This window comes from Cupressus sempervirens, chromosome 2 (genome assembly GCF_028749045.1).
Source record: "Cupressus sempervirens isolate cs-2001-9-10 chromosome 2, ASM2874904v1, whole genome shotgun sequence".
In the NCBI taxonomy this organism is placed as follows: Eukaryota; Viridiplantae; Streptophyta; class Pinopsida; order Cupressales; family Cupressaceae; genus Cupressus; species Cupressus sempervirens.
In genome coordinates this window covers 265064913-265090394 of record NC_143119.1, presented here as the reverse complement: position 1 = coordinate 265090394, position 25482 = coordinate 265064913, and the positions used below count along the sequence as shown (strand labels likewise).

Here is a 25482-nt window from a genome sequence, read left to right as displayed (position 1 = left end):
TTAGAGATACCAAGAATATGTTTTGTGGTAATGTGGGTTTATGATTTTACAGTAGTAGGAATTGTAAGTACAATAATGTGGGTCATATCATGTCCTCCAAAATTATATTTATATATGAAACAAGAGCTCTTTGAGAGCTGGAGTCCCTGCATCTAGGGAAGCAAATTGGACGTAATATTTGTTAAAATTATGGTTTTGAAAAGAGAATTTATAAATTTTAGCAAATTTACTTTAGATTTTTAGTTAATATTTTAAATTTTAATTTTATAGAATAATGTGGCGACTACACATTGTCTACAAATATACAACATAATGTAATGTATTGTAAAATTGCGAGATTTGAATGAATAGAGTTTTAACTAAGAAATTTAAGATTTTTAGTAAAGTTTATATATATAAAGCAATACAATTCTTAATAGCAATAATATATTTTAATAAAAAATCAAATTTAGTAATTATTGATTTATATAAAACCAAAATTTAAAATAATACAAAATAAATTAACATTTTTAAATACTATATTCAAAACTAAAAATTTTGATATTAATATTGATAAGACATTATTTTTGTTGTGAAAGATAAAAACATGATTTTTTATTAATAAATCTAATCAACTTGTGACAAATATTTAAAAGATAAAGTTTTAATTATTTTATGACTCTAATGAACTTGTGACAAATATACAAAAGATAAAGTTGTAATTAATAATGAAGTTGTCACAAATATGTAAAAGATAGAGCGCAATTAATGAATTCATTAATGCATGTTAGAAAATATTGTATTTTTTGAAATGTAAAAATAAAATAAACCCCACCAAAAATGTAATGGACCAATTAGAAAAAGGTAATAAATCAACATAAATTAATTTTAAAATAGAAAGTTTGTTGAACTTTAAGAATAACTTTAGAAATAGAGTAATTGTTGTAAAAAATGAATAGGGAGGGGGGGTAAAAAAAAAAACATTAGTACCCTGCCTATAAATAAGCAGGGACTAATAATTCTTAGGCACTTGACATAGATTATTTAATCTTTATTCTTTACATCTTGGCCACGAAGATCTGCAACTACTTTTTTCATTTGGCCAAAAATTGTATTATTGTCCATTCTTGGAACACACAGATTATGCCCATCACACATCTCAACCAATTTTTGAGATATTGACTTGGTATCTACAACATTTGATCTTTATTCCAAATGCACTAAAAAATACAAGGGTTGAAGAAGCTTTGATAATTTAGGTAATAGTATTTTTTAATCATTACATCTAGGAAATTAAGATAAGATATTTTTTGCACTAAATAATATGAAATTGTTGAAGAAGTTGTAGTTGTTAATTCTTCATAGCTTCTAGGAAATGACTTGATCAAATGCATTTTTCACTACTTGATGCAAGTGTTAAAGTAGATGTAGTTATTGATAGTAATCTTCATTCTATATATCCAATTTAGAATGAAGATCAAACATTATCTAAATAATTAATCTTTTCAAAATTAGTTGATATGTATGATGGGCATAATTTGTGTGTTCTAAGAATAGGAAATAATACAACTATTGATTTCATCAAAGAAGTAGTCACACATCTTCATGGTGAACAAGCAAGAAATGAAGGTCAAATAATCTATTTCTTATTGTCTGAAAACTATTTTAACTCTAAATATAATTTTGGTGAACATGATCCATATTATTGTGTACTTACGATTCCTAAAATTGTAAAGTTATAAATGTTTTGGTGACATGTCTTTTATCTTTTTACTTGATCTCTCTAATAAGAGATTTTATCTCTGGAATGTCTTTGATTACAAATGTAAGTATGAGATATGTGGACTTTTTTCTAGTTGTGGATTATTTCTTATTCGTATGATTACTCATCATAGGACATGATTGTCTAATATCATCAAGGACATTGAGTTTCATGTGAATTAGGGCTCTTTACAACTGGCATGTTGATTCATTTGGCTCGTCCATGTCTAAATGAGTTCATATCATTTCCATAATAGGCTCAATTCGATAGTACAAGTAGTTAAAAACATATAAAATCTTATCATTTGCATGTTTTTTTTCTTATCATCACATTTCTCTTCCATTAATTTTCCCCACTCATCTCATTTATTTCTTTTTAGTTTCCTTTTTCATTCCATTTCTCTCATCCATCTTCTTCCTTTCCTTTTTTTTTCAATTATTCAATTATGTTTATCTATTGTGCATTATCATTAAATGTACATCTCAGCAAGTCGTACTTGAGCAATATCAATCATCAAATCTTTTTGAAAAAATTAGACACATAAAAAATATTCTTATATAATCTCAATTTTTCTATTTATTGATTAAATATTATTATTCATTCAATTTATTTATCATAGTTGTTTTCTATTATGCTTAGAATATTTATGTGGTTTATCAATTTCATATTGAATTTCAATCATATTATTCAATAGATCCTTAACCTACCTAGAGTCATTGTATTTCTAAATTCTACCATGTCACATTTAAAAAAGCCACTTGAATCTTTGTTGATTGTGCACTAACTATATCTCTTGCAATTTAGATTTATTGATTTTGTAGCATCTTAAATATTGTGAAGTCATTTTACATGCTTATTATAATCGTTGAGTCCATATTTTGATTCTTCATTCATCATATTTAATTATTTATTGAAAATTTGTAATTATCAATCTAGCGTTGCTGAAAGTTTTGAATATAATTATGATAATTTGTAAGTTATTATTTGATTTTCAACATATAAAAAAATGTTAAAGGAAAAAATTAAGTGAAATCTTTTATAAGATAGAGAAGATCTTTTAAAAGGTAGATATTATTATAGGTTGAAAGTAGAAGTTTCATATTTTGTAAATATGTGTACTTGTATTTTCTCTCATGCCTATATATCTAGTGCCTAAGATGAAGGATAGTAAGTCTAGTTCATTGATTATTTGTTGAGACGATTCTCATTAGTTAATTCTTTATTGATGGAACTTTCATGTTTATTTTATAACCCATTTCCATCTAGTTTATTGCTTATTTGGCAGTATAAAATTATCATAATATTTTCATTGCAAATTTGTAACCTATTTTAAAATAATATATACATAAAATTAAATCTTATTCTATAGATAAAATTGATAGTTAGAGACCAAGATTAGATGCCAAAAGCATAGAGGCTCTACATATGTTTGAATATATAACACATCTAGATTTGAACTAGCAAGAATAGACTTATTGTTAAATGTTTGTCTCAATCTAAAAATGGGTTATGCATTAAGCTACAAACAATTTGCAATCATTTTGAGGTACTTTATATATAGATTTAATCATATTCTAATTTCCCTTTATATAGTTCTAAAGTTGACACTGAAATAGACGATGCAAAGTTAGACGAACATATTGATTGATAGATAGATATCAAACGGTGAGAAAAATATGATTATTAACATTAATCTTGCAGCTAAATAATTTAGTACATAATACTTCTATATACTATTCTTCAAAAAATTAAATGATTTTAGATTAAAAAAATTAAAACATCTTGAATAAAAGATAAATTTAAATAAAAAAAACCCTTATAAACTTTTTATAAAGTGATCATTAAATTTTACACTTTTGTTTTTAATGGAGGGTTCAGACCTATGAGATAGCCCAGGGAAGACGCAAGGCCTGTAAGCTACCAACTAGTGCCACCACTTAAATGATTTAGGAACTCAATACGGGCCCACTTGTGCCTGAAAGTTCTTTGGCTTAGGGCTGAGGGGCATTCATGTCATCAAAATCACCCAAGGCATGATCCCAACCCCATTCCTTATGGTGTCAAAGTCTTGCACTCAGAAAAACTTGATCCTTGGCAAGCTCTTTTTCAACCATTCAACTTCAACAGTAGACCAAGGGCCCATTGACTAATTTTTAACTTTTTTGATGGGTAATAGGCCAAAGCTAACATTAATTATTATTATTTTTTGTCATTAATTATTTGTAAATTTATTAAGATTAAGTAGATTTGAACCCAAGACCTCTCATATAAGAGGCCCATTGACTAAATTTTACTCAAATAAATTTATAAAAATAAAATTGTTCACAAATCAAAACACACAATTTTCTACTTAAATTCTAAACTTAAATAAAATTGATCCCTTTATCAAACCATACTATTCTTCTCCTAAGATCTTACAAAAATCTATTTATAATGATTTTTTTATCTAAATCTCCAAATTTCAAATAAAATCTATTTAAATTTCAACCTATTCTTTCCAAATGTTAAGATCTGCAATCTTCCCAAATCCTTTACCATTACCCAAATTTTTTTTCAAAAATCTTCTATACCCAATTTTTCCAAAATCATTTTGCTTAGGATCAAGTTGTAGCTCTCATTAGTTATATTTTAAACAAATAAACCAAGCCTCTCCTTTCAATGCATCAATAGAGAAGGCTTTCCAAATTAGTTGGGGGCTGGTAGAAGTATTATTTTTTCTATCATATACATGTTTGCATGGGCATTTCCTCCATGTTGATCATGGTGAAATTTGAGGAAACAAGAGAGTTTATAGAAATCTAAGACGAAATGGATGTATTGGTCATCCTGGATTTCATGAGAGAGAAAGCACTTTGCAGAGGGAATAGCAAAGCCATGTCCCAAGGTTGTAGAAGTTGCTCACTCAGAAACCCACCATGAAAGAATTTAAGTACCTCATGTGATTAAAAAAATTCCTCAAACTTGCTTCATTTACAACCTTTGCCTATTTCCTTTAATTCTTTCCTTCTAGGGAAATACCAATGACATTCACAATGAATTCCTCACCAACTTCAAACGAGATTCCATTAATAGTTACCCATCGGTCCTTCCAAGAATTGACAAATTGACTAGAGACCCTTTCATCATGACCCTCTATGCATTCCATAAAAGGAATCAAACCTCCTTCACACAAATAAGTTTAGGCAGTTTATCCTTTCTAATGGCCCTGTCATCTCCAAGATCAACCATCAAATCTTTCAAAATTTTTGACTTCTCAAATGAGAGTAAATCACAATGATGTTAAGAGCTTTAATATTGTGGTAACACTTGGTTTTATCGTGAGTGAAAAAGGAGTAAGTTATATTCCCCACTTGCCACTTCATATCCCTTCCATAGGTGTGAAATAAATGATATTTAAAAGAACTTCAAAAATTGGAATGTCTCATCCTTGAGATTGTAAAAAATCACTCCATATCTTGTTATGGGTTTCAAACATGCCCTTATCATAATGAAGTAGGATTAACATACATATTGAAAAGATAACCCATTTTAAAATCATCATTATATATCCATGCACCATAGAAGGCCCACTCAACCCTGTCACCCACGTACCACAAATTTGAAAAGGCCATCATGACAATAAGTGTTTTTCTTTTTACATCACCATCAAAAGATTGTACTCCCTTTAAATTTTAAACTTAAACAAAATTGATTCCAACATCAAATCACACTTTTTTTTTTTCTAAAAACAAAGAAAAAAAGCTATTTATAATATTTGAATCCCCAAACTTAAAAAAAAAAAAAAAACAATAAACAATTTAAATTCAACCTATTCTTTTCAAACCTTAAAATTCCTAATCTTCCAAATCCTTTTACATTGCCAAATAAAAAATAAATAAATTCAAAAATCTTCTATACACAATTTTTCCAAAACCATTTCACTCACAAACATAACAACTGGATCAAGTTGTAAGGCTCATTAGTTACAATTTAAAACAAATAAACAAAGCCCCTCCTTTCAATGCATCAACAGAGCAGACTTTGGATTAGTTTGGGCTGGTGCAAGTATTATTTATTCTATCATATACATTCTTGAATCAGAGGAAACAAGAGAGTGCAGAGCAATCTAAGATGGAATGGATGTGTTGGTCATCTTGGGTTTGAGAGAACAAGCAATCTGCAGAGGGATTAACGGAGCCAATTCCATAGCCAATGGCATTGTTGCAGTATAAATCTGCACTATCTCCGCTATCTCTTCGAATGTCAACGTTGGACAGAAAGATATTATCACATGCAATGCTATCACTGCATGCAAATTGCATTGCATGCTGAGTCGTCGACGTGCCTTTCACGTTCTCGTACATCACTTCACTCACTCGTACAGCAAATGTCTGCCAATTCCATATCAATTAATAATAATATGAGATTTGCCACAACCTATAATATTCATTATTATCATCTTTAGATTAGAACGTTTAGAATCACTTTTATGATTTATAGTGAAGATTATAACCCATATTTATTGTCATGATATCTATAAAATTATTTTTTCCACTGGAATGTTAAGATCTCACTGTGTATTCTATCATCAACATTACAGACTGTGATCTTAAGATAAGAAAGAGTTAAAAGACAAAAGGATATAATTTAATATAATAAAGTAAAAGATGATAGAAATTTCAAATTTATTGATTGAAGGTGGGAGAATATTTTATTAATGTTTAGGATCATATTTTATAATCTATTATCATGATTATAATGCGTACATAATCCATCATCATAATAAGAAAGAGCTAAAAGAAAAAATGATCAAGATTACATTATGTTACTTATCATGAAAAAGAGTTGAGAAGGAACAATTACTATAATTTATACTTAAGATCAGAAAGAGCTAAAAAAGATAAATAATTTCATGATCAAATCAAATTGTGATATTACTGTCAATATTCAACTGTGTAGTTTACAAGTCAAACTCGTTGACCTATGTTTAGTGAGTAGCCCTTCACAAGAACCCATTTCTTATCAGAATGAATAGAGCAGACCCATATTACATGAGGGAACTCATCTTTCATAAGAATGAATAAAACAGACTCATGTTTCATAAATAAAAGTTTACAAGAACCCATATTTCATAAGGGGATGCGGCTAAGTTCAAGACAAAATGCACCCTCATCAAAACTCAAAAAATTGAAAACACTATGATAAATTTTACTGAAATTCAACATTTGATCTTTATGATTTACATATTTTGTAATCGAAAATAACAAAACAATTTGAAAAAAATCATTTTTAGGTGTTTAATACATTTTGGCTTCATAAGAACCAATATAAAGATTATAAAATATGATTTCTATATAATATTTAATCAAAAAAATACTTTAAAATAGAGAAACTTTTTATAGATTGTGATTTCTATACCTGATTTTTACATGGGGTTGATGAGTCGCAGTAAAATTGATTGATGATAATGGGATTGGCAACACTGTTCATCAGAATATTTCGGAAGCGAATTCCATGTACGAATCCTGAACCGCCCTGTACAAAGCAATAAAATCATTCACATATGAAGTTGAGAAGAAATTGCACATCATATAAGAAGTGAGAATAAGTAGAAAAAAATATATATTTGTTGATTAGAAGCATTAAGATATAACAATGGAAGATGACATATTATAACCTGCCATGTTTTAATGCGGAGGCCATTGGTGGTGCCTGTAAGTGTTGTATCCTCCACCAATACTCCTGATACATATCCTGCACTGTTATCCTTTCCAATGCTTCCTATGCTGCTTCACAAAAAAATCTATTAAAGACGGTTTTTTTTTTTTGGGATAAGATAATATTATGGGTTCTTTGAATTTAAATAAATACCTAATGCCATGCCCTGGTCCACACATAACTTCTTTGATTTTGATGTTGCCACTTCCTGAGACGATTGAAATGCAGTCATCTCCTGAACAAAGCAATCAAGTGAAATGAAAAATAGATAATTGTAAATTCCAAAAGTTTAGAAGTTTTTTTTCTTGGTTGGTATACTTCAGAAATTTATGTTGAATTGTCTTTTACTTTTATTTTGGCACTAAGAGGTAGGACAATGGTTTGGAACTTTGAACATATTTTTAAATTTCTATTTTAAACTTTATAATTATTTATAAATCAAAGTGGTAACATTTAATAATAAAAATAATATTAAAAAAAAAGATTAGAATGTATATAAAATCGTTTAAAGTTGATATTTGGTTGATGATATTCTTCTAGTTTTAGTTAGTGATTGTTTTTTCTATAGAAAAAATTATAGAAGGATTGAAGGGTTTTTATAGACAAAGGCATATTGTAGTGTGGTTGATTGAGTATTAGTGATGATTGATGATGTGTTATTTTATTGGGTTGTCCACTAAAGTTCCTTTATTAGGTCAATCGATTTGGGATAATTAGATTTTTGGTTTTAAATAACATACTTTGAACTTAAAATCCCATTAATAGGTAGGTAAGTTTTGACTTAATTAAGTCGCTCTTTAAACCATATTAATTTTATATTAGTATAAGATATCAAAAGATTGCAATGTAATTGATTTAGTATGATTGGGAGATTAATGATATGTTGCTTTGTTACATCATCCACCAAAGATCCTCTACTAGTTCAATTGTTTAAGCATGATTGGCTTAAACAACATATTGTAATCTTTCATAAACTAATTTGACACATAGAAGTAGAAATAATTTCAGATCCCTAATTTTCTCCAATAGGGAGGAGGAAAAGGACGAGGAAATCATTACTAAAGTTATAAAACTTCTTCTTTCAGAATGGGCCTAATGATCAAGGAATGGATGACCACAACTATCTCCTTAGGTGTACCCCCCTATCTCTGACTGATAAAGATAATGGTTTGTTGACTACTTGGGTTAATAAAGAAGAAGTTAGAGATGCTTCTTTTTCTTTCCATGCTTTCAAGTCCCTGGGTCCAGATAGGTTTCCTCCTTTTTTGTTCCAAGAATATTGTGATATTGTTGGAGAAGATGTTTTAAAGGCTGTTTTCCATTTCTTTAGAATAGGGGTTATGGTAGAGTTATCCAATAAGACTTATATTTCCCTAATTCTTAAATCAAGAGAGTTGTCCTCAGTGAATGACCACTAGCCTATAAGCCTGTGCAAAACTACTTACAAGATTATTGCTGAAGTCATGGTGAATAGAACGAAACCTGTGTTGGATGAATTGGTATCTAAAAACCATAAAGGGTTTGTTGGAGGCAAAAACATTATGGATACAGTTATAACTAATCATGAACTTATACATTCAATGAATGGTAATAATAAGGCAATGATGGCACTCAAATCAGACATCTCTAAAGTTTATGACAGAGTTAAATAGTCCTTCTTAGACAAGGTTCTGACTAAATTTGGGTTTAGAGGAAAGTTTCATAAAATGATCATGAGTTGTGTGACCTATACTAAATATGTTGTCTAGGTTAGTGGAAAACCCACTGGGTTCTTTTCTAGAGGGAAGGGGTTGCAGCAAGGAGACCCCCTTTCTCCTTATCTTTTTATCCAGGTATATGAAGTTCTTGGAAAAGACCTTTCTAAAATTTTCCATGCTAATGATATCTTGAGCGTCAAAGTGGCCTCTAGACTTCCCCACTCCACCCATCAACACTTTGTGGATGACACGATGCTTTTTAGAGAAGCTTTGATCTTAGAAGCTAAGGCTTGGAAAACCTTGGTCAATAATTATGCTACTACTTTGAAACAATATATAAATTCTCAAAAACGTAAACTATTCTTCTTTAACACTAGTAGAGAGGTCCAGTCAAGAATTTCAAGACTATTTGCCTATAGAATTGTTGCTATGCCTAATACTTATCTTGGTCTTCCTCTTTCAACATTTAAACCTTGTCATTCTTATTAGAATAACATCATTGAGAAATTCCAAAGAAGTTAGTTGGGTGGAAGGGTAAACTTCTAAGTCTAGGAGAGAAACTTCTTCCACTTAAAGCATGTCTCCAAAGTATCCCAATTTACTTTATGAAATTATCTTGGATGTCTACTAAGGTGGAATATGCCCTTGAAATGATCCAAAATATCTTCCTTTGGTTTGGAATGGAAGATATAAGAAAAATGGTTTGCATTAACTAAAATCAAGTTTGTAAACCTAAGAAGGAAGGGGGGCTGAGGGTAAGAAATTTCAGAAAAATGAATAAAGCCTTAATTGCAAAGTAGGGTTGGTCGGTTTTAGAAGGTTCAAAAGAATGGATGAAGATCATCAGAGCTAAATTCATAGCTAATGGTCCCTCAAGCTTCCTCTTAACGACTGCTCGTTAATGGTACATTGCTTTGTGGAAGAACTTAATAAAATCAAAAGGGATAGTCAAGAAAGAAAGCAAGGAAATTATTGGTAATGGAAGAAATACTCTTTTCTAGGTTGATTCTTGGGCTACTAACACCTCACTTTAAGATTTTTTTGTCAACCAAGACCTTAAGAATTGGCTCACGACAACTATCAGCATTAAAGTGGAAAACTACATTGTTTGGAGAAATGGAAAGATTGAATGGTTAAGACAAAGTGGGGTAAGGAGGATTGGTGGTATAAGAAGAGAGGAAGTGATCACTCTAAAAGGTTAGCTTCCAGACCCTTCTCTATTTAATGGTATATAGGAGGGAAATTGGATTTGGAAACATAACAATAATGGCCTTTTCTTGGTCAAGTCTCCTCATGCCCCAATTGATCTAGTGGAAGAAGATACCTAAATCTAGAAAGAGGTCTGGATCCCTAACCTCCCCCCTAGGATTAATTTCTTTTGGTGGGCGATTTATCATAAAAAAGATCGTGACATTAGATAATCTCAATAAAAGAGAGTTTGTTTTTGCTAATAGCTATGATTTATGCAAGAAGATGTTGAAACTATTAACTAGTTATTCATTCACCACTCATTCACCATAGAACTATGTCCACCCTTGTTTTGCAGGAGACCAAGGTCAACACAGTGATGCCTAGTTGAATCAAACTTCTCATTCTTCAATAGAGTTTAAAGCCTCTTGGCTCCACCTAGTTCTGAAAAACCTTTGGCTTCTTATTCTTCCTATTGTGGCCTAGGTTATTTGGAAGGAAATTCTTCCTATTTTTTCCCTTACTAAGAGAATAATCAAGAAAAGTATCAATAATTCGAGCTTCCCTAAGGGATTTTTCTATCTTGGATTGATGGGCCTAGGAATCAAACAAAAATGGAATATTACACAAAGCTTAATAAACTTGAATTGGAATAGTATCTGGTTCAAAAAAGTAATGTAAATGGAAACCTCTAGAGGATGAATGGATAAAGTGTAATGTGGTTGGATGCTCTAAAGGAAACCCAAGTATATCAAGGATTGGTGGTATCATAAGACATATAAAAGTTACCCTTTATGGGATTTGCTAAGAACCTTGGAATTAACTCTAAGAAATATGTTGAGGGAGTTGCTATCTGATATGGAGTAAAATTATTAAAGGATTATAGAGTTTTTAATATAGAAATGGAAAGGGACTCAAAAGTCATTGTTGATATTCTTCTAAAGGAAATTTTCCCTTAACACACTCAGAGTCTCATGGGTGACTGTTAAAGATGCCTCCAATATTTTCACCAAGTTAGAATCCACCATACATTAAAAGAAGGAAATAAAGTTGCTGACTATATGGCTAATTAGCATCTAAATTTTCAAAATTGGAGAAACATTTCTGATTCTGAATGCCCAGAGGAGTTAAAAACAATTGTCTCAAATGAGAAAAGAATGCTTAATTCCAAGAGGAGCTATGATGGAAAAGAGTAGTCTTCTACCATCAATAGTATAGTTAAAAGGAACACTGGTTCTCTTTCTTGACTTTGGTTCTAAATCTTTTTTGTGTATGGATATTCATGGGAAATTCCAATAAAGTTTTGAGTGGAAAATTTGGTGATAAAGATTTTTCTCTAACTACTTATGTCTATAAAGTTTGGCTTACTAAATTTAGAGAATTCACCTTTCACATATTAATCATGAAATTTTTGGTTTATAAAGTTATGATATTGACACATAATATTGCTATCACTTCCAAAGCTAAGAATATCTCAATGAATCACCAAAAGTATATCCCCTATTTATAGAGTGGGGATTGTGGCTTAACTTATAATAATAACCCCTATCATCTCAAGGGCTTGAAAGTTTCTAGTTTTAAAGTTGAGGGTTTCTAGATAAAAGTGGAAGCTTGTGTTACAAGTACTATCTTTATTATAAGCACTTGGAAAGAAAATCATTACGAACACTTGTGAAACTACTCATTGAATCTCTATTATCTTACACTTAAATTGTCTAGTTTCCTTATGAGGATTAATGAGGAAATTTATAATGCAAAAAGACATTTTCAATCAGGGAATAGTGAGGTTTAATACTTATATTCTTAAGGAAAATTAGGCTTTTGATAAGGCTTACATTATGGGGGGTCCTTCAAAGAGGGTTGAGCCAAGAAGTTGTGAGAAACTATTGCAGAATGGGGAAATATGGAATTAGTTTGTGAGGATGGGTATGAGAAATTACATTGACACAATGAAGGCCCATAATTCAATGCTCTTTGCTAAGTTTTCCAACCCCTGGTATAGAGGTGAGGTCACCATTGGTAGTATTAAGTTTTTCATGACTCCCTAGTTGATTGGCGAGGTGACGGGTCTACAATGCAAAGGGGAGAAGGTCAAAAGGAAGGGGATGGTTGACTACAACAAATTCAAGCATAAGTTTTTCAAGGACATGGAGAAGCCTATCAAGATTAAATCCAAAAATGGGTATGATCGAGCTCCCTAGCCCCTTTTCCATTATTTGCCTATGGGTTATGCATTACTTTATCTTGGAAGGACAGTTTACCACTTACTGTGGTTACTACTTCCCTCTTCTTAATATGCTAAGACATGGTAAAAAGATTGATATCCCTTTTTTATTGTATTCTACTCTAGTTAATAGTATTAAAAATGAGGATAATTCTCCCATACACTAGGGCTTGATATTTTTATTGTACCACCATGTGTTCTCTCATCACCTAAGTCTTGGTAAGTGTCTTACTGGTAAAGAGAGCCCTCTAGAGCCTCCTGAGAACTTAGTTGTTATTGAAGAAATTGAACAGGAAAATCTCTTGGGCATTCCTCCTGCTATGACTAGAGAAACTAGGAATCCCAAGAAAAAATGAAAAAAACCTAAGGGGGAAATCCAAACCCTAGAAGAAGCCTTATCTAAACACAAAAATGTGTCTACTAAAACTATCCTAGCTAGCAAACCAAAGAAAAGAAAAATACTTAGGGAGATTTTTGAAGTGGGTAAACAAGACACATAAGGGTCTAATGGGGAAGAAGGAGAAAAGAAGGTGAGGACTGAGGGATATCACATTGAGTCTAGCTATGGGTAAAGGAGATCAGGAAGGTTGAGGTTTAAAAATGGTAATAATTACAAGGAATTTAGTAGGGATGATGCCCAGGATAAACATGATGACAATACCTATGAAAGTGATATTGAAGAAACTCTGGAGAAAGCTAAGAATTGTGCTACTAAGGAGGAATTTGAAGCAAAAGCGGATGGTGAAGAGTCATAGGAGGTTGAATGAGAGATCTAGGAAGCCTATATTGAAGTTGTGATTGGGCCTAATGTTGATATTCCCAAGGTTGACAACCCTTCTAAGGAACAAATTAAAGCTTTGACCAATATAGAACTACTACTGAGGATAGTAATGTTAAAAAGGTAAAAACTGACTTGGAAGAACAAATCAAGGTCCTCACTAAAAAAGTGCCATCTCTGAACAATAAGTTTGACAACATTTGGAGTGGGCATTTCGACTATATGTAGGGTCTAGAAATAAATGATGAGGAAGAGTGCAGACAATGTTCACAACTGGAAAGAGGATCTTAGGTACCTGGTCAAGGATTGGGAGAACATTAATCAAGCCTAACTTCTCTAGGCCTTGGCTTTTCTTATTTGTTTTTTTTAATGATCAATACTTTAATTTACTTGCTTTTATGGATTACTGTGATCTTGCTTGTAATTTTGGGACATAGTTTAAATATTGTTATGTTTAATCTAGATTATATTAATTGTCAGTACTATAAGACTTAGATATCTTTTTTGATTATAGCAATTTTTTGACTAATAAGTTAGACTTTCTTACTCTGTTATGTTTAATCTGGATTATATTAATTGTCGACACTATAAGACTCAAATATCTTTTCTGATTATCAGAAAAGTTTTGGTTGATAAGTCAGACTTTCTTACTAGTAGTACCTTATTGATTTTTTATTAAGTTCTGTTCTAAGGTGGGTCTCTAGCAATTTGTGTTAGAGATCGTATTTTCTACTACTTGGTTGTAATGGTCTAGAGTAGGTAAGACATTTTGTTTTCTTGTTGTTCTCGGGTTCAAGACCCTTTTTCTACCTCCTTTAATAAAATACATACTATAATCTTTGATATATCTAAAAAGCATGCTTCAAGCTAAATAAATTACTAGGTGTATGCAATTTGTTTCCTGAGGTGTCTCTTCTTGAATCACGTTGATAAGAAGGTTCATATACCGATATGACTTAGAGATTAGTAACCTAACCAAGTCAAAGCTTAGAGTGGGTTGTTTAACCATGTCCTTATACTTGGTAAGGTTGATGATATGTTTTTAATTATGTTATTTACCAAGACTCAAACTCAAGAAAGTATGATAGAAGATAAAAGATGAGAATCTTGTTCCCATTGACTTTGGTGAAATGGGTCTCAATCAATTTCTCTGCATCACATTAATAAGTGGATACATCTATCAATGTAATTCTAGATGAGCCACCCAAGCAAGTCAAAGCCTAGAGTGTGTTATTTAAGCATACCCTTATAATTGGTGAGGGAAATGGTGTGTTTCTTGTTATCACAACTCTAATAGCCAAGATTCAAAGTCCCAAAGGTATGATATAGGAGTTCAGATGAGAATTATGTTACCAATGAGTTTGGTGAAATTCATCCCCTTTAATACCTTGATATCACATTAATAAGTGGGTCCATCTATCAATGTGATTTTGGATGAACCACCTAAGCAAGTTAAAGCTTCATGGTGTTTAACTTTGCCCTTATGATTCGAGAGATGGTGGTGTATTTCTTGATTATGGTATTCACCAAGATTCGAACTCCCGGATATATAATATAAGGAATAAGATGAACAATATATTATTGATCAGGATTCAAACATACACCTTGATAACTTTGATTAAACATACACCCTTTAATCCTTTGATATCATATTAATAATTAGATATAATTGTCAATGTGATTCATATGAGCCAGAAGTTAAAAGTTAGAAACTGTATTTAAACTTGCCTACATAATTGATACAAAATGATAAAATGTTCTTTGACTGCTCTATTTTTATAAAGATAGAAATCTGAAAACGTTAATGATATATTTTACAGATTTAGAAAAATATATGATATATGAAATATGAGGAATGACATATCCCATAACCATGATAAAATGAATTTCCTTCCCCCCCTCATTACTTACCCGTAGCAATAGAACATCCTTCAACTAACACATTCTGGGACCCCGTGATATGAATTCCATCAGTATTTGGACTATTTTGCGGAGCAACAACCTGCAAATTGGACGCTTCAACTCCAGTAGAACGAGCGATAACAATGTGCATTTGCTGGCTGTTCTGAAACCTCAAATTCGTTATCCTCACATTCAAGCTTGAATCAATTGTCATTGCCTGTTTGTTTCGATTGGACAGTCAGATTTCCATCATCACATAAATTTCATTGCTGAATGAAATACAAGCTTGTGTCTTGAGAGAGGTTATACCGTTGGAGCAGATCGGCATGGCTGTAACACAAAGTGAAAAATGAAACATGATTCAGTCACCCATCAATGCAATTATTGGACAATAACATGGCGAATATATAAGGGGCGTTCGCATTAGAAAGAAAAAAACAAAGTCAAATATGATTTTTTTCAGATTCACGAATTTTTTTCAAAAATCTTGTTATTTTCGATCACAAAATATACAAGAGATCATGAAGATCAAATGCTGCAAATTTCAAAAAAAAATCATTAGATTTTTTTTAAAATATAAAATATAATAAAAAATAGCTACATAAAGATTGGTTAGAATTATTTCTTACATTTGATTTATTGACCTTACAAGACTGTGCCCACCAATTATGGCCAGACCCATCAATAATGCCGCCTCCTTGAAAAGTTGCTCCATTTAAATCAGAAAATAGAAGCCATTGTCGTGGACTTTGTGGATCCCATGTTGATGGATCATCTGGAGCTACCAATGTCCCTGCTATCTGTACATTTCTCAAATCATACCAAATTTTCAGACCAACCAAGAAAGTCGATGTATTTTTTTAAGTAAATTATGTGATATATGTTTTCATTAAGTTTGATTCGAAAAGGATACAAATCTAATGAAAAAAACATACATCATATAGTATAACAGTTCTTAAGGTATTGAATTAGGAACTACTTAAATATCACATACTAAAATTTGATTTCCAAATTAAAAGTGCTAAATAGTAAAAGCTGACTTACTTTGTTTCAAACTTAATTTTTTCTTTAGTATGTGATGTTTAAGGGTGTCCAACTAAGCTAACCATAGTTCACGAACAATAAATAGAAAGCTAAATCAAAGCAAGCTCAACTTCCTTTCATTTCTCATTGAGATCTTTAAGATTGTCCAAAAAGGAAGATTTTGTGGGTTGATGTATAGAGTATTGAACCGCATCCCTCTTTAGTCATACCAAGTCTCTCTTTTGCCTGTTGGGTAGTAATTAACTAGGTTTCTTCACACTTCCTTTTTTGGTCTTCTGTATTCCAGCTTTTCTTGCAGAGTATTAAAAGAGGAGGTCATTCTTCCATTATGTCCTTGTTGAACTTGACAACTTTTGCCAACTTCTAAGTAGAATCAATAGTTTACTTATTCTACTTTCTGTTAAAATATAGAATATTATGTTTGTGATAACATATTGTATTTGTCATTCATGAAGTCTTCTCTTTAGTTGCATTGCTACTCGAACATTTTAGTTTTGTAGTTTCCAATTCATTGATCCATATTTTATGAGCAGTGTTTGAGGCACTATAAAATGAATCATTTATCAATATTCACTTCATTTCATCATAGAATAAACTGTCTAGTTTTACACTCAAACACATTGACCCATAGTTTTAGTATTCATATATGACCATTGAAATGAATCATTCACATGACATTTATTTGTACTGAAAATTGTAATTTTAACTTAAAAAATAGATTTACAAAGAATTTTATGAACAATTAAATTTGAATATATAATATGTACATGAGTTTCATTATTTTTATATCACAATTTTATAAAATATCCATAAGTAATATAGATGACAACAAGTACACTTCAGTTAAAACTATCTTTTTTAAAAATAAGTATAAAAATATTTATTTCAATCTAACATATAAAATGTTTGTTTGTTTATTTATTTATAAAATATCTTATATCCATCTATTTTGATTTTGATATTTTCATTAATCTTATAATTTGCAAAACTTAGATTTCAAATATACTCTACAAAATTTTTCAGCAATAAAACAATCTCCTAAAACGAGATATTAAAACTACAATCAGCTCACATTATATCAAGATAAAAATCGAATTTGTTAAAGTTCAGTTAATAAAAATATTTGATTTTAACCAGTAAAGATGAATAAATGAGGTTTGACCCTGCAGCCATCTATTTTAAAAAGACAACTTCAATTCATTCTCCATAAAAATCAACCATTATTAATCTACCTCTTGTTATTAACTCCCAATCTTCTACTATCTACTATTTCAATTTTAATACTGATTCCACACTTTTCTAAAGTTTATAAAGAATAGAGAGAGAGTGGGAATGAATATTTACATGGATGATGATGCCACCATTCTCGCAAGGGCCCCTGAACTTAGTGGGCTTAACCAGGTAACACTTTCCTTCAGGTACAAGAAACACTGAATTCGAAATAGAGCAAGCTGTTTTCCAAGCACTCACAAAAGCCTGACCCATTCATTCCATTAAAACAAAGACTGAATAAAGACACCCATTTAAAAAAGAGAAGCTGCAAGAAGAAGAAGAATGAAAATGAAAATGATTAAACCTGAGTATCATCAGAGGACCCATCTCCCATTGCTCCAAAGCTATCAACATTAACAGCCACCATCTCCCCATGATCCACAAAACACACTTTCTCTTCTGCAGAATAAATACTTGTATTATTCCTAGGTATGCTCAATATCCCCGCATCTGCTCTACAAAACCAAATGGTGCAAGAAAGGATAAAGGTAGTGATAATAATAATGGGCTTGCAGAGCACACCCAATGAAGGGAGATAACAATACATATTCATGTAGAAGCTCAATGAAAGGACATGATTTTCCCACCACATTATGTAGGGGAGAAGGCAAATGGGGTATTGTTATTAATGTAGTGTGAAGATAAAGTAAAAAGTTGGGATTGAGGAGATTATGAGGCAAGTAAAGTAAAGTAAGAGAGTGCTTACAATATTAGTTTCCCAAACAGTTACTCATCTGCGTGAAGAAACAGCAAAGTCAGATTTAGCTTTGATGGCCTTGTGAATCAGTCTCTTTTACCATATTTTATTTCTTGTTGAGTACTTTTGAGATCTCATTTTTTAATAGTTTATGTGTTGTCTGAAGCAGATTGCATGAGTGGATTTCTACCCCTGTCTTCCTTAGCAGGGTCCCATGCATTCTTAACTGATTTGTTTTTATCAGTATTTTAAGAAACGATTGTATTTCCCGGCTTCGTAGATGATAATAAAAAATATTGATTTTGCTTCATTATTTCAGGCTTTCGAGTGGGAGGATTGGTACAACTGGAACAATGAATTGATTGACATGGGTGTCTTAATTGATTGTTCAAAATTTAAGTCTTTGTTGTCCGTAGATCTTTGTTGTATCAAGTTTTATTGAGTACAAGATTACTATATTATAAGGATGAGCTCATAACAACGCCTTATTCAAATTTAACAAAATAGTAGATACCCAGCAGTTTTTACTCTTAACCAGGCTTCATACTTATGCTATGCATCATGTAGTGGGAAAAAAACTTTGCGGGTGAATAATCTTCACCAAAACATAATTGTATCACATTTTATGTTGTGTCATTCAAATGGCTTTGTAAATGAATAATCTCCAAAAAAATAATTTTTTTTTTTAGTTGGATGGTTCAAATGGTTTTTCAATTTTCTTTATTGATGTGCCTCTTTTAGAAATGGTTAAACTGAAGATTTTTTGTTGTCATTTAATATTTTAAAAGGAAAAAATGATATGTATTTATGCTTTTTTATCTATGATTAAATAGTAGTTCTCTTTTTATTTAGATTTGAATCTTCAATTTTTAAAATGCAATTATTTTACATTTGCATCCAAAAATTAGGTAGAAAATACTTGAATGTGAGACCAACACAAGTTTTGGTTAGCACAATCATGAGGCTAATATCAACTCTTTTTTAGCAACCACTCTAGCAATCGTCTATAGGGGTTGTAACACCCCACCATGTGATCCAAAAGAAGTTAACCTAAAATTTTATTAAGTTTGTTGAACTTTTTTTAAAAAGTTAAATATAATAACTTAACAGCAACAGTTATAACATAGTGGAAGCAATTAACATTCACATAAACACATACCATAAAACAGATAACAATTCTTAAAGGTCCCATGACGTTGAATTACATTTAAGTTTAATTAATAATAAATCTAATATATAATAAATCCACATCAAATAATAATATATAAGTATGAATCCATTTAAATAATATACAATTATACATGATGCCACTTGGCAATAAATAGAATGCACAATCATCCACTGTACAGGTCATAGGGTATGAAAGGTTGAAATAATATACGTCATGAAATAAATTACATCATCTCTTTAGATCTTATGAAATCAAATGCAATACAATAGTACAACCATCAATCATAGAAATACAAGAACAAATAGAAAATAACATCTGCACAAACACATCCAATAGTGGCATCTGACAGTCAAATCTCAATGGTATAAGAAAAAGCACTACCACTCGACCTCATGGAACCTAAATGGCCCACTTCCATCGCATTGAGGAGATAGTCTCAAGTCCCAAATAGGTTAACAAACTCAAAAATAAAAAACCAACATCTAGGTTCAAGGAATCACCTGAATGAAAACTATCTCAAAGTGTACCAAAACACAAGTATCAACTAATCCCAGAGGCAACACAGACATGTAGGAAATCTACTATGCATGTGGGCAAGTGTCATCGCATGAACCAACCTAGGCTTACCTAGCTAATCTTTTAATCCTTCGGCCCCCTAGTGACTCTATGTGGCACTAGTATCCTTTCGTACTAACAAGGCATACTAATGAGTCAGCTCTAAGGTTACCCGGCTAGTCTTTTAATCCTTTAGCCCCTTAGTGACTTTCTGTGGTACCAATATCTTGTTAATTCATTTTAAACCCGTTTAATGAAATGTTATCACTTATTAAATAACCTACAATGGGTTACCCGTCATCCTCTTTAGGGCTTCGGCCTCCATTGCAAGCCACTTCCCAACATGACATATAGATAACCTAGCCTAAGCTCAGTAAAGTAAAAAGATCACAAAAGACTACATACCATACATCAATTCTTAAATAAGCAACTGACAAGTACCAAAAATCACTAATCATAACCATAGGCTCCACCAATACGATCATCCCAATAGAATTGATCTCAAAATCAAGTATACATAAACCAATACATGTCATAACATGACACCACTAAGAACAAATCATACAAACACCTCAGTCCTATAAAAGCAACTAGAAAGCAATCCAAAAATCATCGATCGAAGACTCAAAGTTTATAGTAGATAGGTCACACCATTCACCTCAGTTTCACAAAAGAACATCGGCAAGCAATAACAATCAATAGATCAACACACATCATAGAGCATACCAAACACATTACCATGGTTGAGTATAAAAGATTGTATATAATGCATCATCATGACATTATAGACAAAACTCCCAAGCCTCTGGCAATACAACCTAACTAATCAAAGTTAAGTCAACCCAACACCCAATAATAAAATCACACATCATAAAAAGAGTACATAAAAAAGTTACTTTCACAATGTATAGATTTTGAACACTCACCAGTTCCCTTTTCACTTATAGGTTTTCAAGTTTTTTAGTTTCGTTATCAAGTATATCAGTTCATAATATTTTTTGAGCTCAATCTGGGTTTCAATTTTTGTTTCTCTAATACCGAGATTCACTAAGGTTTTTCGAGTTCACTAGAATTCTAGACAATTCAACTATTTAATCTAAAGTTGTTTAAACATAGTTTCATAATTTAATTTGTTATCAAACAAACATAGGGTTCAATATACAATTAGGTTTTTAGCTCTTGTCTTTTCAAAGTATCAAGGTTTATAGGTTTCCGAATAATAAAATATCCCCAGAAATAAACTCATTTTCATATAAAAAATTTTCGTCAAGAAAAACTCGTTTTACTAAAATAACCCTTATTCCCTAATTACTATTATCAAATTTTCTTCCCAAATACATTTTAACAATTATATTTTTAATTTAAAATAAATTATTAAAATAAATAATAATTATTAAATTATCAAAGATCATAATTATTTATTTATTAATAACTTATATTAAATTATTAATAACATAATTATTAATCTAATACTAAAATAATAACTATTAAACATGATAATAATATAATTAATATTTAATAGTTCATAATTAATAATATTCAATATAAATTTAATATCATAAAATATAACTTAACATATATTAAAAATTAATAATAAAATTTATTTTTTCTAAAAACAAAAAAAAATTTAAACTAGCGTTTATAGCTTGCTGGCTTTAAAGGCAATATTGTCACGGCAACCCTGCTACCACCGTCAGCAGGCCTACTGTCGATGGCCTTATTGCCGCTGGCAATCAAGGTAAGAAGGGGAGGAGAAAAGGGGGTTGGTAGGTTGGTGGCCCCCACCCACCCAACAATATATTTTTATTTTATTTTTTATTACATAAATTTTTTAAAAACAAAACAATAGCCACCATCAAATTTTTAATATATTTAATAATATATTTACATGGTAATTCTATATATATATATATATATATATATATATATATATATATATATAGTGCAAATCTACTCTGATAGGGAAACTCAGATAAACCAATCAAATTTACATTCTAAATTTCAATTTTAAACAAAAATCCAACTGATTAAAATTTACCAACACGAGGGTTTTCAAAAAAATTCATTCCTCAAACACTAATAACTTTGAAACGAAATCAAACTTAGATTTACAACAAGGTTTCATTAAAGAAATCAAGCAAATCAATAATTATCTAAGAAAGGATCTATCCAAATACAAATTAGACAGAAGATTGGAAAATTGAAACTATTGTGAATTTAAACATTAGATTCTACTTGAAGGTATGTGCAAGATCATGGTGTGCCAAAAAGTGGTGATCTAAAAAATCTATAGTTTTGAAATATCTCAAACCATTTCAAAATCTATTCCAACTTTTTTCCTACCCACCTTGTTACTAAATGAAAACAATTAATATCTTTATAAGGTCTAGTATATCTTTTGATACCAAACCTATATAGTCAACTTTAAAAACATCCTAAAAATGTGCTTTTGGTCTATTTTTATGTGATTTTTGCTCCAAACATGTAGCTGACGACTTTTTTTTCACCAAAATTTGATAAAATGAAAAAGGTTTCTTAAGAATGTTCTTATCTTTCCATAAATGTAAGGTTTGTCAAATTATGAGTTTAGTGAGTAATTATTACTTATTTTCTAATGGAGTCACATATAAAGTGTTGACTAACACACTACTTAAAAAACAACTATAACTTTCAAATTATGGTAGAACATTTTTTAAATCCAAAAGATGCATCACATTCTATGTTTCTTCTACTATAAGGGAAAAAAATGAAAAATTGAGTTTTGCAGAGTTTTGAATTAGTTAAGGTGGTTAGACACGAGAGATTTTTTATTCCAAAAATACTAAAGTGAAAAATTAATTAATTATTATTTATCTAGAATAAAAATACCCAAAAATATGTGTCACATCCAGGCATGAGTCTACTACTTATATATAGAATATTATTAAAAAATATTATCATTTGATTTTGATTAAGGTGGTCAGACATAAGTCTACTTCTTATTTTTGCTCTAAATTTTTTGTAATATTGCATAAAAATTCAAAATTTTGACCAATCAAATTTTATTTTTTTGTGATAAGTCCTAGTAGTTTAGAAACTAGATTCAATTTATTAGAGATTATTTTCTCTCAACTTTTTGATATAAAGTTAATATCAGGTAGAAAATTGCACATTAAGTTGACATAACACTGATTTTCTAATTTTTTATTGCCACTTAAGAACATAGTTTGGTTGACCATGATCTTGCACATACCCTTGAATTTGATGCTAACCCACAAACACACAATGGCACAAAGAACGTGAGAAAACCTCTTTCCTCAGAAAACTTCCTTTCCTAAAATTGCTTCTCCAAAACCTAGATAATAAAAAAAATGAACTATAAATTGTTGGTAACGAGTTCTCCCCTAAATTCGGGGCATTGATTGTGCGAGCCCCGAGGACTTGTTGATCACAACTCTTTAACTCATTATTTACTTATCTTTTACATTTTCATGCACGCTTTAAGAAATTTAAAAATATTTTTATTAAATTAATTTGCTTTCTCTCTTTAATTTAATTTATTATTTTGATTTCATGCATACGCTTTATGCAATTTAATTTAAAATAAATTTTATTAAATTATATTTTCTCTCTCTTATTAAATCATGACGCTTTAATAATACATTTATTAATTCAACTAACAATATTATTTAGAGTTTACTAATAAAAATAAAACTCCTATTATTATTAAATTAAATAAATATTAAACACAAAAATTTAGAACTATAACTTTATCTTTAAATTAAATTCTTTTATTTAAATAAATTCACGGGATGTTTTTAATAATATATTTATTAACTTAATTAATAACATTATTTAGAGTTTATTATGAAAATGAAACTCCTAAATAATTATCATTAATAAATATAAATATGTCAAAATAGAACTTTAATAAGATCTTTAAATTTAATTCTTTTATTTAATTAATTCTTCAATTAATTAAATATGATTAGATATCAAATTTCTTTATAAAATTTCCATTAAATTAAATCATTAAATTATCTTTTAATTTGATTTAATTATAACAAAAAATCATCACATACCCACAAAACCAAAAATGACAACTTAACTAAAGACAAAGAATAGAATCAAACTTAAGGGTTAGAATCACGAATTCACATCACTTGATGAATTTGGAAAGGTGAAACTAACTCGGGTACTTGTCATATTTTCTAGGATAATTGGCTCAAGGTTTAGAATTTGGACTCAAGAGTTATCTTCCCACCTTATACCATTGAAATATTGTGATAGGTTACAGTCATCCTGGCAATTCAGGGAAGTCGATACCCAATACCTACAATCTGTATAAAATCCATGCATGTACAAACACAATATTCTAAACTAAATAGATAATGGACGTAAGTGATTCATCGTGTAGATCCCAACTAGCAGGTGACTACGACTCCCTTCCTTAACCACATCAGAAATGTCAAACATAAAGAAAACATACACATACACCATACACATGCAAGTATGGGGTAAGTATCCATAAAAACTGCATAAAAATCATTCATCTAACTAACATCATTCAATACTGAAATAATTGGCACTAAGTAACTCAACATCTTTATATATATGTATATGTATATGTATATGTATATAAACTATATATGAAATACAACTAATCTAATCGGGTAACCAAGCATTGATAATCATAAAATATAATAAAAAAACTACCCTAAAAGAATCCAACACTACAATCAGAAAAGTCAAGTTGGGATAGGCATTACAAGGGTCTAGGATTACAATTTAAAAATCCACTCATTTAAAAACCACCTCTTCATTAGAATCCAACTATGGAAGACCAAGAGCCACAACTTTTATCTCCAATTTGAGAACTCAATGATTTAATTAATTAAGTTCAACCTCTTATATATAAGTTTAATTCAAAAGGATAGTGGAAAAAATATCTATTCTTCTTAAATAATCAATAGACTAGTAGTTGAGCATAGTTGTAGGACAATGAATAGCCAATAGGATCTATGATTTTAAAGGGTTATGGATAATTATGATAATAATATAATTGTTTGGTTGGAAGAGTTATCAACATAAATGTGCAATTTGGGAATAGTGTTCTGACTTGATTAGAATTTGGAAATCAAAAATACTTGTTGCACCTCAACATTGGCAAGTTTTGGAATCATTATCCCAATCAGTTGTTTTTATATGGGTTAGAAATTGCTCTAAATTGATTGTTCCTGGGTATAAAAAAATGTAGGAAAATAACCAATTGCAAGTTATTAAGTGAGATTGTCTCACACCTAACTAAATATTCATATTTTAGAGATAAAGATATAGTTTTTGAAGAAGAAGAATATAGATTAAAAATAGAGTGCAAATCATGAAATTGGGTTGCTATATCAAGTGCATTTTATAAGAGTTATAATAATCAAAATTTAGGAATGGATAGTTAGATTTCTTCCAAGTTTAGGTAAGTCTTGGTTACAATACAAAAAAATAGCCACAAATTGTGTAAGAATGAAAAACTTAAAGGGAAA

At 30.3% G+C, this 25482-nt stretch overlaps 1 protein-coding gene across 1 annotated transcript; it reads right to left on the bottom strand.

The window, feature by feature from the left end:
• Positions 1 to 5678: 5678 nt before the first annotated feature.
• Positions 5679 to 18123, bottom strand: LOC149572066 (putative polygalacturonase At1g80170). The gene is made up of 9 exons (XM_089810476.1): positions 17848 to 18123; positions 17616 to 17747; positions 15857 to 16027; positions 15537 to 15557; positions 15237 to 15444; positions 7592 to 7673; positions 7398 to 7506; positions 7139 to 7255; positions 5679 to 6111 (listed from the first exon to the last, which is right to left on the bottom strand). Exons 1-9 carry the CDS (start codon positions 18094 to 18096, stop codon positions 5818 to 5820), a joined length of 1383 nt encoding a protein of 460 aa, XP_089666602.1. The 5' UTR covers positions 18097 to 18123; the 3' UTR covers positions 5679 to 5817.
• Between the last annotated feature and the right edge of the window lie 7359 nt (positions 18124 to 25482).

Bases quoted from the DNA above. Each gene is read 5' to 3' on its own strand.
- LOC149572066 (XM_089810476.1), bottom strand. From the start codon at position 18,096: ATGAATATGTATTGTTATCTCCCTTCATTGGGTGTGCTCTGCAAGCCC. The intron at 15,445-15,536 runs GTATAACCTCTC...CGAAACAAACAG, and splicing joins CATGCCGATCTGCTCCAACG to GCAATGACAATTGATTCAAG. The intron at 7,674-15,236 runs GTAAGTAATGAG...TGCTTTGTTCAG, and splicing joins AGGATGTTCTATTGCTACGG to GAGATGACTGCATTTCAATC.